Source organism: Garra rufa, chromosome 16 (genome assembly GCF_049309525.1).
Source record: "Garra rufa chromosome 16, GarRuf1.0, whole genome shotgun sequence".
Classification (NCBI taxonomy): domain Eukaryota; kingdom Metazoa; phylum Chordata; class Actinopteri; order Cypriniformes; family Cyprinidae; genus Garra; species Garra rufa.
In genome coordinates, this window is record NC_133376.1 from 40,495,244 (window position 1) to 40,512,110 (window position 16,867).

General features: G+C 41.5%; 2 protein-coding genes across 2 annotated transcripts; both read left to right on the plus strand.

Moving 5' to 3' along the window:
• Positions 1-464: 464 nt before the first annotated feature.
• LOC141288359 (tripartite motif-containing protein 16-like) lies at positions 465-6,206 on the plus strand. The gene is made up of 6 exons (XM_073820485.1): positions 465-1,858; positions 2,493-2,588; positions 2,688-2,921; positions 3,841-4,000; positions 4,119-4,166; positions 4,395-6,206. The coding sequence occupies exons 1-6, from the start codon at positions 1,286-1,288 to the stop codon at positions 4,913-4,915; spliced, it is 1,632 nt and encodes a 543-aa protein (XP_073676586.1). The 5' UTR covers positions 465-1,285; the 3' UTR covers positions 4,916-6,206.
• A 4,370-nt stretch (positions 6,207-10,576) lies between these two features.
• On the plus strand, positions 10,577-16,864 carry LOC141288141 (uncharacterized; the record flags this gene model as incomplete). Its single annotated transcript, XM_073820244.1, has 5 exons — positions 10,577-11,183; positions 15,146-15,241; positions 15,341-15,574; positions 16,549-16,705; positions 16,824-16,864. Coding segments are annotated over exons 1-5 (1,101 nt in total), but the record flags the coding sequence as incomplete, so codon positions are not given.
• Positions 16,865-16,867: the final 3 nt, after the last annotated feature.

Sequence of the window (16,867 nt, forward strand, 5' to 3'; positions counted from 1 at the left end):
ACACGCTTACACACCTTTGAGGAGGAAACACACACTGCTGATGATGGTTCTTTAGTCTGGTGACTTCAGAGAACAATCAAGCACCAAACAAACCCAAACCTGCAGCAACCTTGAGAGCGCTTTTTATGGTGTCAGTAAATCAACTACAGTGATCACTTACATAACTAGACAATAAACGTGTGTTAGTCAGGGTCAGGTTTAAGTGCTTGTTTCCTGTGATTCGTCTGTTTACTCACTGGAGGAAGTGAATTGAGTTGCTGTGGAACAGGGTTTATGCCAGCCGCTGTTAATAGAGCTGATCTGATAATAAACAAGATCATAAATCGCACCAGCGTAAGGGAAACTTTGCAAAATAAAAAAATAAAATTAAACAGTCAATGGCGTAGCAAGTCAGCCCCAGGCCCATATGCCAAAAATTTGTATGCCCCCCCAATCATTATGGGCTCCAACTCGGTTAACTTGTTGATTTTTCTTAAGTACATAACGTTATGTGAGTATTCACAAGCTGTTTTATTTATGTATAAATGCTTGGAAATAATATTTAACGTTTTCAAGTCCATTCATTATTTGTAGCACGCAGGTCTCCATCACCCTATAAAATCTAGCAGTTTTAAGATTGCAGCACGAAATAAAGATGAAAAAATATTTGAATGCATTTTAAAAAGTTAATAAAAACGTCTCATGAAATCAATCAATCAGAGTTTAAAACGTCAGTAAAATTCTTGTGAAGAAGTCATAATAATAGTAACAACATTTAGCCTACTTTAGAAAAGCCTCATGTTTGTTTTCTTTAGCTATTTTACAAAAAGTTCAAGGTTTTGTTGATCTTGTGAGTGCACACAAATAAAAGTAGACCTCTTATTCTCTGACATCCCGCACACTTCCTGAACTGTTTACTCTAGGAATCATCATTCTACTCACGCTTAGAACAAGGTCAGTCTGAAGGACAAAAAGATGGTTGATGTATTCACAAGTGCCCCTTTATACTGGTAGGCGCCTTGTGATGATGTCATAGGCTGGCGCTGGCCAATGTCAAAGTTCATTGTCGTTGTTCTATAAGAGCTTCAGAGCCGGTCACGCTGAAGGCAGTTCCCATAGTGTCCACCAGGACGCAGCGTAGAGTTCCCTCCGGAAGGGAACCTGCTTTATAGACTCAGACACACCTGTTTTACACACGTGACTAGAACACAGAACCAGGAAACAGGAATCACCTGAGTTCAGGGAAAGAGAAACTGAAGTATAGTTGAGCTGTTGTGTGTTTGTGTCTCTGTATTCATGCAGTAAAATGGCAGAAGCCAGAGTTTCTCAGGATGAGTTCTTGTGTGCAGTGTGTCTGGATCTCCTGAAGGATCCAGTGGCCATTCCCTGTGGACACAGTTACTGTAAGAGCTGTATTACAGACTGCTGGGATCAGGAGGATCAGATGAGAGTCTACAGCTGCCCTCAGTGCAGACAGACCTTCAGTCCAAGACCTGCTTTAGCTAGAAACACCATGCTGGCTGAAGTGGTGGAGAAACTGAAGAAGAGGAAACGTCCTGCTGACTGTGACGCTGGAGCTGGAGATGTGGAATGTGACATCTGTACTGGAAGAAAATACAAAGCCGTCAAGTCCTGTCTGATGTGTCTGAACTCTTACTGTCAGAATCATCTTGAACAACATGAGAGTTGGTTTAAAGGAAAGAGACACAATTTGACTGATGCCACTGGACGACTGCAGGAAATGATCTGCCAGAAACATGAGAAGATCCTTGAGGTTTTCTGTCGCACTGACCAGAAATTTATATGTGTGCTGTGTACAGTTATTGACCATAAAAACCATGACATTGTATCAGCTGCAGAACAGAGGACAGAGAAACAGGTATTTAAAACTAGACACTGTTTAAATGTTGCTGACACTGGTTTCATATGTGTTTATATTGGCACCATATTAACAGCTTACAGCATTCACACTGAACACCACAGCACAAATGAACAGCAGCTGCAAGAGTTTCACTGTTTGACATAAAACCCTTACCAATACAATATTTTATAAAATAGACTTTGATTAAACAACATAAAATAATGCAGTGAACTATTTACCTGTTGTTTGAATAAATATATGCTTCCATCGGGCAAAATGTAAGTGAAATGCAGTGACTGAGTTTCTATTCAGTAAATCTGAATGAATCTGGATGATTTCAGTCATTTATAGCTTCACTTTGTTCATTTAGTTTTACTGTAGAACCGCAGATTAATTACACAGAACAAAGAAATGCTTTTAATATGAAGCTCTATGTCTGTGTCAGTTTCATGTTTACTATATGTATGGTTGCATTGTGAAACAGACCTTAATCTTTATGTTAATTCATGTTTGATGTTTGTAACTGATCATCTGGAGTTTGAACCTTCAGCTATTAGTTTTCAGCTCCACTTTTACTGCATTCATCTGTTCACATGATGATTTAGTGGCAGTAGTTTTCTGTGACATTCACTATCATCCGTTTGTCCTGCAGAAGCAGCTGAAGGAGACGCAGAAGACGTTCCAGCAGAGAATCCAGCAGAGAGAGAAAGATGTTCAGCAGCTGAGAGAGGCTGTGGAGTCTCATAAGGTGAGTCTGGAGAAGAAGAGAAGTTTGTCTCAGTCTCAGTTCAGACTCTCTTGTCTCTTTCAGTCCCACTGAAGCCTGAATCACTGTGTGTCCTAACAGCGCTCTGCACAGACAGCAGTGGAGGACAGTGAGAGGATCTTTACTGAGCTCATCCGCTCCATTGAGAGAAGCCGCTCTGAGCTGATACGGCTGATCAGAGATCAGGAAAAGCGAGCAGTGAGTCGAGCTGAAGGACGACTGGAGCGACTGGAGCAGGAGATCAATGATCTGAGGAGGAGAGACGCTGAGCTGGAGCAGCTTTCACACACACAGGATCACATCCAGTTCCTGCAGGTAACAGACATCTAGAACAACACCAGCATTCTTCTGCTCTTTCTTCTGGAAGTTATATCTAGCTGTCAAACAGCACTAGCTCCACCAACAGTTCAATACTTCACTAACATTACAGCTTTTACCACATTTTTCTTTATAAACTATGTTTAAACCAGTGAACTCAATAGTACCGATCCTGAGTAACTTTCATCTAAATTGGATCAGATGATCCTCAAACCTGATCAAATTGATAGTTGTTTATTTGCAAGAAATTGATGAATCTGACCATGAAGAAATGAGGCTGTCTATTAGCGATCAATCCATCAGGGTTTCAGGGACTTATTTTTGTTTTGATTTGTTGCAGCTTTTTTCTTTTAATTGTGGCAATACTTACAGGATTTTTGTTTTGTTTTGCAGTGAAAACATGATTTATGTAATTAGTGTCAGTGACAATAAGAATACCATTAAATGTAATTACTTTTGTGTATAAATATTGAAATTGTGTTTGTCAATGGTCACACCAGCATAGAAATATCCATAGTTTTGCTGCTCTGCTGAAAATACAGAACTGAATTAGACACAATAGAGTTTTTTTTTTTTTTTTTATTATGTTTGCTTTTTATAGTGTTTATTAGTGACTGCATTCAATAGACATATTTTAAAAAGTGCATATAGCACACTCCTTTAAATCTGATCTACGCTACTAGTGAAATCAGGTATTATAGCATTACTAGTAGAGATGCACAGATCGACCGGCCAGGACCAGAATTACTTGATTTTCCACATGATCGACAAAAAAATGTGCTCAACATGGAAATATAAACATAATGTTTGTTCACTTGCGCAGCCACATTTCTCTCGCTTATTTCAGAAAATAAATGGCTGAAAAGACAATTGTCATGAAGTGTGGAGCTGATGAGTTTTGATTTGTTTTCTGTAGAGTTTCCAGTCTCTCTCAGCACCTCCTGAATCTACAGACGGAAATGATGACTCCTTCAGTTGTCTCATCTCTTTTGATGGTCTGAGAGAATCTGTCCATCAGCTGAGAGACAAACTAGAGGATTTCTGCAAAGAGGAGCTAAAGCAGATCTCAGACAGAGGTAAAGTCCTGGAGATTCATCATCATCTCATATCATGGAGAACATCATATTAGAAATGTCTTAGGAATGGATGCAGGATCATGAGAATCACACTGTTCATGTCTGTTGATTTCCACAGTCACACTCACCAACATTGTTCCCAGGACCAGGAAGGACTTCCTACAATGTAAGTCAATAAGAAAACAAGCAGAAAAACTCACTGAGTGTGTTCATGTTCTTCCTGTAGAAGGAGAAAGAAGAGTTTTCTAATTGATGATGTAAATGATGATTTGCACAGGATATCTGGTCATCTGTACTGAGACACTGATGATACACTGAACATGAAGAGTTCAGCTACATGAAAAGATCAAACAGATTCATAATTCCTGATTCTGATGTGTTTTATCTCCATCAGATTCCCATCAGCTCACTCTGGATCTGAACACAGTGAATACTTACCTCCGTCTGTCTGAGAACAACAGAGTGATTACTGCCACTCTCACAGATCAGTCGTATCCTGATCATCCAGACAGATTTGATCGTTGTGGTCAGGTGTTGTGTAGAGAGAGTGTGTGTGGACGCTGTTACTGGGAGATTGAGTGGAGTGGAGATGGTGTGTATATATCAGTGTCATATAAGAGCATCAGCAGGAAGGGAGCAGGTAAAGAGTGTTTGTTTGGACATAATGATCAGGCCTGGAGTTTGTTCTGCTCTACCTCCAGATACTCATTCAGACACAATAACATAGTGACTGATCTCCCTGTAAAGTCCATCCGCAGTAGAATAGGAGTGTTTGTGGATCACAGTGCAGGAACTCTGTCCTTCTACAGCGTCTCTGACACAATGAGCCTCATCCACACAGTCCACACCACATTCACTCAGCCGCTCTATCCTGGGTTTGCTTTCAGTGTTGGATCATCAGTGAAACTGTGTTGATGAATCAGAATAGACTGATGAGAGATTCTACCCATAATGCTTTGAGCTGGTGATGAATCAGTAACAGTGAGATGTTATAGAGTCTCTTGTTTTCTCTTCATGACATTCATACTGCAGCTGAACTTCTGTCAGTGAAATAACATCAGAATAAATGTGTAATAAATCCTCATATAGACAGTAGGCTATAGCAGCACACTTCCTGTGAAAACACACACACATACTCAGAGCAGCTTCTCTGAATATAACTAATATCAAAGACTATAGAATACCCAAGACATGTCACTCGTATAGTTTTGAATGGGGAAATATGCAACATTCATGATGGCCGCGAAGCCCCGCCTTCTTAGTGAAAGAGCCAATCGTTGATTAGTAAAGTCAGCGCGTCACTGCAGCTGCAGTTAGAAGTCCCAGTTGCTATAGAAACAATCGTCGCTTTAAGACGTGTGCTCAGTACTGCGCATGTGCACTGGCTCATTGAGGCGGAAAAATAAGCATTTTTATACGCTATTGGAGCTCAAGGAACCATATTTATGAGGCAGTTCTTGTTGAATTTCTTGGGAGATTTAAAACATAAAAAATAATCGTCAGCTTGGAGAACAGTTTTGGAGAATTTGATGTTTCCCCATTCAAACAGATAGGCTGCACTTGCCTGCCCGAGTAGCGTTTCAAAGATGGCCGCCGAGTCACATGACTTGCCTTAAAGGGACTTTTACTAATATTGTTTTATCTTAAGAATGCATGGATTTAAGGGATATTTGTCTTGTCATGAGTAAGAGATCAGAGAATGTCTCCATTTCCAGGTTTTTAATGTCACATGTTGTAAAGCAGTCATTTAAAATTACTTTAAGTTTGATAGAATAACTCTTGTGAATGAAGTCTGAGCATTAAATACACAAGTAAGATCATTCAGTAAATCCTGCTCATTTTATCATCATTTGTCTCCTGCTTTCTGCTCTTCACTTGATTCCTCAGTTAACCTCTCTATCTGATTGAAGACTTTGAGTTAATGCAGTTTTGGGGCTCAAAAATCATTGAATGAATGTCTACTGACAGGATCTGATATTCTTGTCTTGGAGATGTGATCGTATGTTTTTGGTGCAGTCTTTAGGATGTTGGCACAATCTAACAATGAGATATTTTAACATTTACACTGGGAAAAAAGATTCATTGAATTTACTCAATTTTTTAAGGTAAGTGGTTGCAATCAATTGATTTGATCTAAATTTAAACAAGCACATTTATTTGGATTTAATCAATTTTATTTAGTTAACTTAGTATAAAAAATGAGTAATTTCAGCCCAATTTAAATGTGCTACTTCCTCTTAATTTATTTATTTATTTCTGAAGAAAAAATATTCATTGAATTTACTATAAAAATTTAAGGTAAGGGGTTGCAATCAATTTATTTTAACTACATTTAAATAATCACATTTCATTGACTAAATTCCCAAATTGTTTTAATCACTTACCTTAAATTTTTTTTTTTCTTAAGGAGAGGTTCTTAAATGGCTTTGCAAATACACACAAGTTTGGGTATCAACTGATATTTACCAGCCAATATGCACAAAACCAAACCCCGCATAGACAGCAACGCAACTCAACTGACATGTTCTTAGGCCAAGATACACATTAAAGATATTGGTAAAATAGTCCGTGTGACATCAGTGGTTCAACAGTAATTTCATGAAGCTACGAGAATACTTGTGCACAAAGAAAACAAAAATACAGACTCCTCCGCGCCACCGTCTGCCATTCATGAGAGTACCATGACACAAGTGTTTGGTGTTGCTGACGTAGAACATGCATGAACCATGTTTATAAGCAGAGGAAAACACACGCATATGTCATTGTAGTCTTGACAATGGAGGCAGGGAGAAGAATTGTTGAATAAAGTTATTTTTGTTTTCTTTGCACATTAAAATTATTCTTGTAGCTCTGTAAAGATACGGTTGAACCACTGATGTCACATAAATTGTTTCACTTATGTCCTTAGTATGTTTTTGGGCCAGTTATATTGTTGCCTATTCAAGTCCAGAAACCTCTCAGATTTATAAAAAAAAAAATATATATCTTATTTTTTTTTGGGTTCGGAAGATAAACTAAGGTCTTCTGGGTTTGAAAAGACATGAGGGTGAGTAATTAACGACAGAATTTTCATTTTTAGGGCAACTTTAACCCTTTTAGTATTTGAAATTTAAGTAGAATTTAAAAAAAAATCCTTTAAGAATTTAAACTCAAGCAGAGACATTTTTGTCTGGACAGTGTATTTGACATCACCGTGTTAAATAATAATACATATGGGAAAGGAACATAAACTTGATAAATGAATACATACCTCCTGCAAATGCCGAAATATTTGACCATTTTCCTCCCAGTAAGACCTCCTTTCTGGAAAACAGCAGTGATATTATTCATAAACATTATATGATATATTTCATTAAAGTCAACTGTTTTTTGTAAAATGCTTTAATACTAAAAATACTTACTGTGCATATTGCTGGAATAATACAACTTAAGGAAAGTGGCGAACCTGGAAACGTCCTTTGGCATCAAGGAAATGGTATGTGTCCTAGTCACAGGAACATGCAGAGAGTCCCTCAAATGAAAGTAAAAACACAATAATTATTATTTCTAGTTTAAGACAGTTTACATGCTGCACCATTAAAGCTAGCAAAAAGGGGCATGTTCACATGATTACAATTGTGAACACTAAAAACATTCAGAAATCAAATGTTATATTGTGAGATTTATCGATAAGAACTAAGAATTCCCCTCATAACTTATATGCCTTCGTCCATATTTTTGATTTCCCGGAACTTTCTGTTACGAGGCATATTTGGAGTTTCGATGCGAAAGACTCGTTCTGCAGATATTATTTATACAGCGAACAAACTATTTACTGTAATAAACAGTGCTAAACGACATTATTACTCACATAATTATTACTCACCGTGTAAATCGACCGAATGATGAAAACTCCGCGTCCGGAATGACTGGAAACTCCTTTTGGCTTTTGGTGCCATGGAGAAAGTGAATTTGTGCGCATGCGGAGAAAATGTATTTAATGCTTTCTAACTGAATTTAATTAATTGACATGGCTTGGATTTAAAACACATGTAATTCGCTTAAAACCAATTAATACTTATTAATTAAAACCATAAACTAAATTTTTATTATTTAAACTAGCAAAATTTAATCATGCTTAATTTAATTGGGGCCATAATCTTTTTTTTTTTTTCAGTGTACAGGGGTCAGTGTGTGATCTAATTGCTGTCTGAATGTCTTTTGTTTTATTGATGTTGTTAATCAATCAGGCTGTACTGCAATTATATTTCTACTTTTTTTTAAATTAAGGAAACAATAAAGTTTTGAATCTTTTGAAATGGGCCATTATTGTCACATCAGGTACAATAACATGTTCAAATATGTGTTATATACATTTGTCATGACATCTTGGACCTAACTTTCATCACTGAGTTTCATGTCCATCACCCGGATCGACCTCGACCCAGACCCAGGAGAAAGGCCCTAAACTAAAGCTTCTGCACACCCTGAGGAGCCTAAAAGGTGGAGTAATGTCATATACATGCCTGAACCTGCTACTCCAACCACTCGCCACATGAGGGAGCCTTCTCCTGAATTCTGAGTTCCTCTTCACCTGAAGCTCATTTTCCTCCTCTTGCACTATAAATATATTGTAGTAGCCTACATTTTTGCACAGCTGCTTTGCAACGATTTGTATTGTGAAAAGCGCTATAAAAATAAACTTGAATTGAACTCTCTGCTTCTTTCATGCCGTCGAAGTCTTGCCATATCTTTTATTGCATTTAAGTGTTTACTATTGTTGGATTTTCCCTTTGTTTTGACCCTTCCCTGCATTTTGTATCACGTCTCTGCTTAGCATTTTGAATTTTATTGTTTGGGTTCTCGTTTCCTTTTGGTTTTGACCCTCGCCTGTGTTTGCTCTACTCTGCACCTGTTTTGTCCATTAAAGACTTTGGCTGCATATGGATCCTACTGCGTCTTCAATCTCCAACATGTCAAACAAGACTTTGCCTTCTCAGGATCCAGCAGAATCATCTTTACATCCCTCTATAGCCTCGCAGGCGGCTCTGCTGAGTGAACACCACCAACTCAACCAGCTCACAGCTGCCATGGACGAGGTTTTGAGTTACCTGCACCAGCCGACTCCATCGACAGCCAATTCCTTACCTACACTACTGGAGAACACTGTCACAATGATTTGACTCCCCAGTTGGGTACTGAAGCCTCAAAGCGGATCAGGGTTGTATGGCAGGGCTGATGGTGGAGCTGAAGGGTGCCAGTGGAGGTGGAGCTGAGGGAATGGCTGGCTTCAGTGGAGCTTGCAGGAGAAGGTTTGTTGAGGAAAGAGGTTCAGTGATGGACAGGGCTGGTGACGACAAAGAACACTCTGTGATGGATAGGACTGCGCAGTAGTGGGTAAAGAGGAGCCACGTACCGTCCACACTCCTGCAGACTCGATCGCAAATACATGCCCCTGATCTTTTTTTTAATTAGCCTGACTGCTCCAATTTTTGTCTGCTGAATGCTGTAGAACAGGCTTGTTGAAATAGGATAAATGCAACTCCAATATCCTCCTGAAGATCCCAAAAAAGTCTTTTGGTGCCTCAATTCACTTAGAGAAGCTGTCAATCTCAGCTGTCAAACATGACGTCACACTCCCCTTTTATATCATCACATAACAAACTAAACCCAAACTTATTTAAAAAAGCAATAAAAGTCTTACTCTGAAGTTCTTATGTTTTTTTTCCCCTACTTTTTCTTTAATGCTTCTTTGATTTCAGTTGAAAATGTATATTCCTGATATTGTGTATTATCTTTTAAATGTCAACTCTGTACTCTTTTCTTGCATTAATAAAAAAAAAGTGAATACTTGAATTTATATGAGTGTGATTAAAAACTACATAAAATGACAAATAACATTTTTGGAAAAAAAATATGTGTAATGTAATTTAATTATTTATTTTGTCTCTCATCTGATTAGATTACATGGAGATGGCAGGGTTAATGGTCTCTACTGGGTTCTGCAACCTGGGGGTGATCAAAGCATTTTGGCTTCACTTTTTAATGCTTGTGACAACAAACTGAATGGCACAGTTCCAAGAAGTCCTCAACAAAATCATCCAGTGGCCATCCTCTGTGATGTAAGGCCAGGAGTTGTACTTTTGCAAAATAGTCCAATTTACTCATTTTTAGAGTTTGTTATTCTGTAACGTTCAGGTCCAAAACAGAACATAACTGTTACAGTGAGTGTGTGTCCTGGTCCCCACAAGGACAGTAATACCAGTAAATTTTGACCTTGTAGGGACATTTATTTGGTCCCCATGAGAAAACAAGCTTTTAAAGCAAACAGAATGACGATTTTTAAAAATGCAAAACTGCTGAAACTTTTTTTGTGAAGGTTTATGGGATAGGGTTAGGGTAAAGAGGATACAGCTTGTATGGAATGACTCCATACAGCATGGAAACCAGTGTGTGTGAGACTCTACAGGAACAGGAATGAGGAACCTGCTTTATAGACTCAGACACACCTGTTTTACACACGTGACTAGAACACAGAACCAGGAAACAGGAATCACCTGAGTTCAGAGAAAGAGAAACTGAAGTGTAGGTGATCTGTTGTGTGTTTGTGTCTCTGTCTTCATGCAGTAAAATGGCAGAAGCCAGAGTTTCTCAGGATGAGTTCTTGTGTGCAGTGTGTCTGGATCTTCTGAAGGATCCAGTGACCACTTCCTGTGGACACAGTTACTGTAAGAGCTGTATTACAGACTGCTGGGATCAGGAGGATCAGATGAGAGTCTACAGCTGCCCTCAGTGCAGACAGACCTTCAGTCCAAGACCTGCTTTAGCTAGAAACACCATGCTGGCTGAAGTGGTGGAGAAACTGAAGAAGACCAAACTTACTGCTGACTGTGACGCTGGAGCTGGAGATGTGGAGTGTGACGTCTGTACTGGAAGAAAATACAAAGCCGTCAAGTCCTGTCTGATGTGTCTGAACTCTTACTGTCAGAATCACCTTCAACAACATGAGAGTTTGTTTAAAGGAAAGAAGCACAATTTGACTGATGCCACTGGACGACTGCAGGAGATGATCTGCCAGAAACACGAGAAGATCCTTGAGGTTTTCTGTCGCACTGATCAGAAATGTATATGTGTGCTGTGTACGGTTATTGAGCATAAAAACCATGACATTGTATCAGCTGTGGAGCAGAGGACAGAGAAACAGGTATTTAAAACTAGACACTGATGAAATATTGCTGACACTGGTTTCATATGTGTTTGTATCGGCACCATATTAACAGCTTAAAGCATTCACACTGAACACCACAGCAGAAATGAACAGCAGCTGCAAGAAGACTTTCACTGTCTGCCATAAAACCCTTACCAATACAATTTTTTATAAAATAGAGCTTGATTAAACAGTAATAAAATAATGGAGTGAACTATTTACCTGTTGTTTGACTAAATATATACTTCCATCAGACAAAATGCAAGTGAAATGCACTGATGAGTTTCTATTCAGTAAATCTGACTGAATCTGGATGATTTCAGTCATTTATATCTTCACTTTGTTCATTTATTTTCAGTGCAGAGCCACAGCTTAATTAGACAGAACACAGTGTGAAGCTTCACATCTGTGTCAGTTTCACTTTTACTATATGTATGCTTGCATTGTGACACAGGCCTTAATCTTTATGTTAATTCATGTATGATGATTGTAACCGATCATCTGGAGTTTGAACCTACAGCTATGAGTTATCAGCTCCACTTTTACTGGATTCATCTGTTCAGATGATGATTTAGTGTCAGTAGTTCCCTTCCGAGGGAACTCTCACTGCGTCCCCTAGGGGTCGCTATGGGGAACGCCGCAGCGTGACTCGTGTCTGAAGAATGCATATAGAAAAACTACATGAAATGGCCGGCTGCAGCGTATGACATCACCGCAGCACGCACATCGCTGCTGGTGCATCACTACCGGGCGACACAGTATAAAGAGTCGCCGATGTAAACACACATCCTCTTCGCCGTCTTCAGCTTATCTTAGTCTGAACGTGCATTCCGGTAAGATTTTTTTTATCTTTCCTATGTTATGGCGAGCACTAGCAAGATGTTTAAGAGGTGTGCTGATCCTTGTCCGCGTTATTTGACGCCGGACGACACACACGATCTTCGCGTCTTCTGTTTGGGTGAAGAGCACGCACGCAAGGTCCTCGAGGGGGCGGCGTGTGTACATCGAGGAAAGATGAGCGTCCAGCTGTTCCCCACGGTTCAGGGCCTGCTGCTGCCGAGGCGCAGAGGAGACTGACTTCGTGGGGTTCTCAGCTGGATCTGGCCGATGAGCTACAAAAAGGGCTTTCTTTTTCGCGCTGATCTACCAGAGACAAGGACAAGCTATTTTCTTGACTTCATCGGATCCTGGAGCTAGTGCTCTTCTGAGTTCCACCCAATGATGAGCAGGAAATGCTTTTTAAAGGCGAAGAAGCTGAGGCTGACCCTCTATTTCCTGCCCTGCGTATGAGGAGCTCTTGGAGGTCATGGATCGGGCCACGGCAAGACTTGACTTGCCTTGGAAGCATGCCAGAAAGGAGGTCCCGCGGGTCCGCCTGGATGAACGCTACCTGTCCGACCATCGCCTCCAGGCTCCGGTAAGCCTTCCATACCTTCTCGATCTCTGAATTTGAAGGGGCGCTGATGGCAAAGAGAGAGCCTTAAGAGAGGATGTCTCGCCTGTTGAGAGATAGTTGGCTAACGTCTCATCAACAGGGGGCATCTTCAATTATTCAAATATTGAAGATGCCCCCTGTTGATGAGACGTTAGCCAACTATCTCTCAACAGGCGAGACATCCTCTCTTAAGGCTCTCTCTTTGCCATCAGCGCCCCTTCAAATTACATCTAGCTTGGCGGTGCTTCAAGCCTACTAGGCTGACCTGCTGAAGGACCTGGATAAAGATCAGGGACTTACTCCTGTTGAGGTGGCAGAGTTGCGTCGCACCACAGATCTTGCTCTCCGTGCCACCAAGCAGGCCGCTACCCACATGGGTAGGGCCATGGGGGACATGGTGGCTATGGAGAGACATCTGTGGATAAACCTGGCTGAAGTCAGGAAGAAAAAAAGGGGCACCGGTTTCGCCCTCTGAGCTTTTCGGTGCCTCCGTCGAGACGGTGGTCAAGACGTTTAGAGAGGCAAGGATTAGCCGCCTTTTAAACCTTCATTCCTCGAAGGTCCAGGTCCGAACCTGAACAGACCAGGGGACCTGGTCCGTTTTGTTCTGAGGAACACAGACGGACACAGAAGGCTAGTGTTGCAACCCGCGCCCCTCCACCACCTGCGGGTGGTTCCAGGAGATGGCACGGACCGAGGGGAGGCAGACAGGATCTGAGGGAAGGGACTTAGACGAGACAACAGTCTCAGATGAATCAGAGTAAAAAATAAGATCCTCGATCCTTCTGCCCTTCACTCGGTAATTCCCCTGTGAATTTTTACATCAGCTGGGAAGCTGTCCGGGCCTATGATGTTTCCGGCTGGTTTCTGAATTTTCAGAACTACCATTACTGATGGTCTGGAACTAAAACAGTCCTCCTTCGGGTACTGTCTTAATGTAAATATATGCTTTGACACTTATGGGTGAGTACGATCTATTTTCTTTAAATAAGAAAACTTTATACTGTCTCAGCCTGTCTGTTGTGTTTATGCTTCCAGAGAAAGTAGGGGTTTTCCTCTCTGTTATCAGGGTTAGGAGCCTGTCTGTACCTGACTTCCGGGTCGAGTATAAGCTCCCCTTCAGGCTTCATGACTAACTAGGAGCTCTCCCTTTTCAGGGGCCTCGAGATGACTTTGGCTGCTCCCCTTTCTGCAGAAAGGGTCCTACTAGAGCGTTGCTAGAAGCAAGGGCTTCTTACGTAGAAGTCTCTTTAGGCTGTTGGCAGCTCACCTTATTCAAGGTTCCTTCAAAGCAGCGCCACTGCCGCATGGTGAATTTCTCACTATCTTCTCTCAGGCTTCCTGATTCGAGCACGTTTGCTCCCCTCGCGAGGGGTCCCATTTTAGAGCACGGCTCCTAGTGGGATGAGTATGCTCCCCTTCTAAGGAAGAGTAATTTCTGAGCACTGCTTTCTCCTAGTAGGCATCCATGTGGACTGGGTTTAGTATGCTCCCCTTTACACAAAAGGGTCCCTTCAGAGCGTAGCCCTTTTTAAGGACAGATGTTCCTCCCTGCAAGTCGGGTTAGGGGTCTGTCAGCTGTCTGCGTCTACTATCATGATGGTCAGTAGCTCCATGATTTCATCAGTCGACTAACAGTTTGCGGACTGTCTGTCCTTATTGGGATGTAGCATTGCTCCTCTCTCTAAATACACGGAGGGTTCCTCCCTTATTTAATTGCTTGTCATTTCTGACAAGCCTGGAGCTTTAACAGTGAAACCCCCTAAAAGAGGAAAAACACAGTCTCTAAATCCCATTTACTAGGGTCGTGTCCCACGACCTAAAATCCACATAACTGGTAAGTTCCCACCGAGTTTCTGGGTTGTTCTCTAAAATCCTATACAGTATGGGTTACGCGGTCCTCGTTCCCATTTTTGAGTTGGTTTTAAAACCCCGGTCTCCCTGGACCCAACTCCACTCGATATCACCTTAGATATCTCCTGACCATCTATTATCCAGGGTGTGTTATCTGAAGGTAACCCCTGCTAGAACAGTCTCTGTCTTAGGACAGGCCTGTTAGTTGCTATCTCTGAGTCTGTTCACTGAGGGAACTAGAAGTATTAACTTAGCCGTTCCTCCGAAGGAATCTCCAATTCCAACCTGAGCTGTGCTCTGGGACCTTTGACCCATTCAGGTAAGTGAGTAACAGTTCAGGCTTTGGCCGAGGAGGATACGTTCTGACAGCTGTCCTAATTCTTCACAGAATTTACACTAAGTGCTCACTACTATGCACTCCCCTCAGCATGGAGACGTGGGTATAACCGTTCCCCAATAGCGACCCCTAGGGGACGCGGTGAGAGTTCCCTCGGAAGGGAACGTCTCTAGGTTACGTATGTAACCATGGTTCCCTGAGAAGGGAACGAAACACCGCGTCCCCCTATGCATTCTATATGCATTCTTCAGACACGAGTCACGCTGCGGCGTTCCCCAATAGCGACCCCTAGGGGATGCGGTGGTTATTTACTATCATCCGTTTGTCCTGCAGAAGCAGCTGAAGGAGACTCAGAAGACGTTCCAGCAGAGAATCCAGCAGAGAGAGAAAGATGTTCAGCAGCTGAGAGAGGCTGTGGAGTCTCATAAGGTGAGTCTGGAGAAGAAGAGAAGTTTGTCTCAGTCTCAGTTCAGACTCTCTTGTCTCTTTCAGTCCCACTGAAGCCTGAATCACTGTGTGTCCTAACAGCGCTCTGCACAGACAGCAGTGGAGGACAGTGAGAGGATCTTTACTGAGCTCATCCGCTCCATTGAGAGAAGCCGCTCTGAGCTGATACGGCTGATCAGAGATCAGGAAAAGCGAGCAGTGAGTCGAGCTGAAGGACGACTGGAGCGACTGGAGCAGGAGATCAATGATCTGAGGAGGAGAGACGCTGAGCTGGAGCAGCTTTCACACACACAGGATCACATCCAGTTCCTGCAGGTAACAGAGATCTAGAAGAACAGGAGCATTCTTCTGCTCTTTCTTCTGTAGGGTAAATTTAGCTGCAAACACCATTAGCGCCACCAACAGTTTAAAACCCCACTTACAGTTCAACGTTTCTGAGTAATGTTAATCAAAACCATGAAGACCCAAAACATTAAGTTAGGCTGTGTCAACAAAGTGCGCGGAGGACTCAAATGCAGAGAACAAAAGTGAAAGTTTATTTAGAAAACTTCAGATCACAAAATCAGTAAAAGAGCAAAACATAGAAGAAAGGTGTGGCAATCCAGCGCACACATCCACAGAGAGAGAGAGAGAGAGAGAGAGCCGAGAGGAATGACTAGCGCTCACAATCAGGCATCACAGTCCGGATACAAAAGAATAATTAATGCCTCGCCTGAGGATCCTGGACACAGTTCAGAGTAAGAATGGCAAGAGTTGGTTAAACACAGCCATAAAGCGTAAAAACACAAAAGACATACCCACGCTGACAGAAGATAAAGACAGGACATAAATAGTCAGCTGAAATAAGAGACAGGTGCGGCTTGATTGAGCGCACTGCACGGGTAATGCGCTGATTGCTCACAACGTGAAATGACAGGATCAAAACAAACACCACGTTCAACTGACAGTGACAGCGCACAGGTGAAATGGCAGGATGGAGTCGGAGGAGGACCTGAACATGACAAGGCTGTATATTAGCAATGCTTCATTGAATTAAAACCAAACCAGACTCCATTGATGTGTTCTTAGCTGATGTTTTATCATCCAAACTCTTTCCTAGTAAGTTCACATAGAGTGTAAGTGTCAAATACTATAGCTCTAATGTGATATAATGAATATGAGAAGAATGAATCAGTTGCTGTGAAAGTGCTGGATTGAGGTGAGTTACTAAAGATCAGTCAAATCTGATGTTGGTGCAAGTTATTGGGTGAAGTGTGGAGCTGATGAGTTTTGATTTCTGTTTTCTGTAGAGTTTCCAGTCTCTCTCAGCACCTCCTGAATCCACAGACGGAAATGATCCCTTCAGTCCTCTCTTCTCTTTTGATGTTCTGAGCGAATCTGTCCATCAGCTGAGAGACAAACTGGAGGATTTCTGCAAAGTGGAGCTCAAGAAGATTTCAGACAGAGGTAAAGTCCTGGAGATTCATCATCATCTCATATCATGGAGAACTTCATATTAGAAATGTCTTAGGAATGGATGCAGGATCATGAGAATCACACTGTTCATGTCTGTTGATTTCCACAGTCACATTCACCAACATTGTTCCCAGGACCAGGAAGGACTTCCTA

Excerpts from the sequence above, each read along its gene's own strand:
- LOC141288359 (XM_073820485.1), top strand. The coding sequence starts at position 1,286 with ATGGCAGAAGCCAGAGTTTCTCAGGATGAGTTCTTGTGTGCAGTGTGT. Across the intron at positions 1,859-2,492 it reads AACAGAGGACAGAGAAACAG|AAGCAGCTGAAGGAGACGCA; the intron begins GTATTTAAAACT and ends TTTGTCCTGCAG. Across the intron at positions 4,167-4,394 it reads CAGGAAGGACTTCCTACAAT|ATTCCCATCAGCTCACTCTG; the intron begins GTAAGTCAATAA and ends TATCTCCATCAG.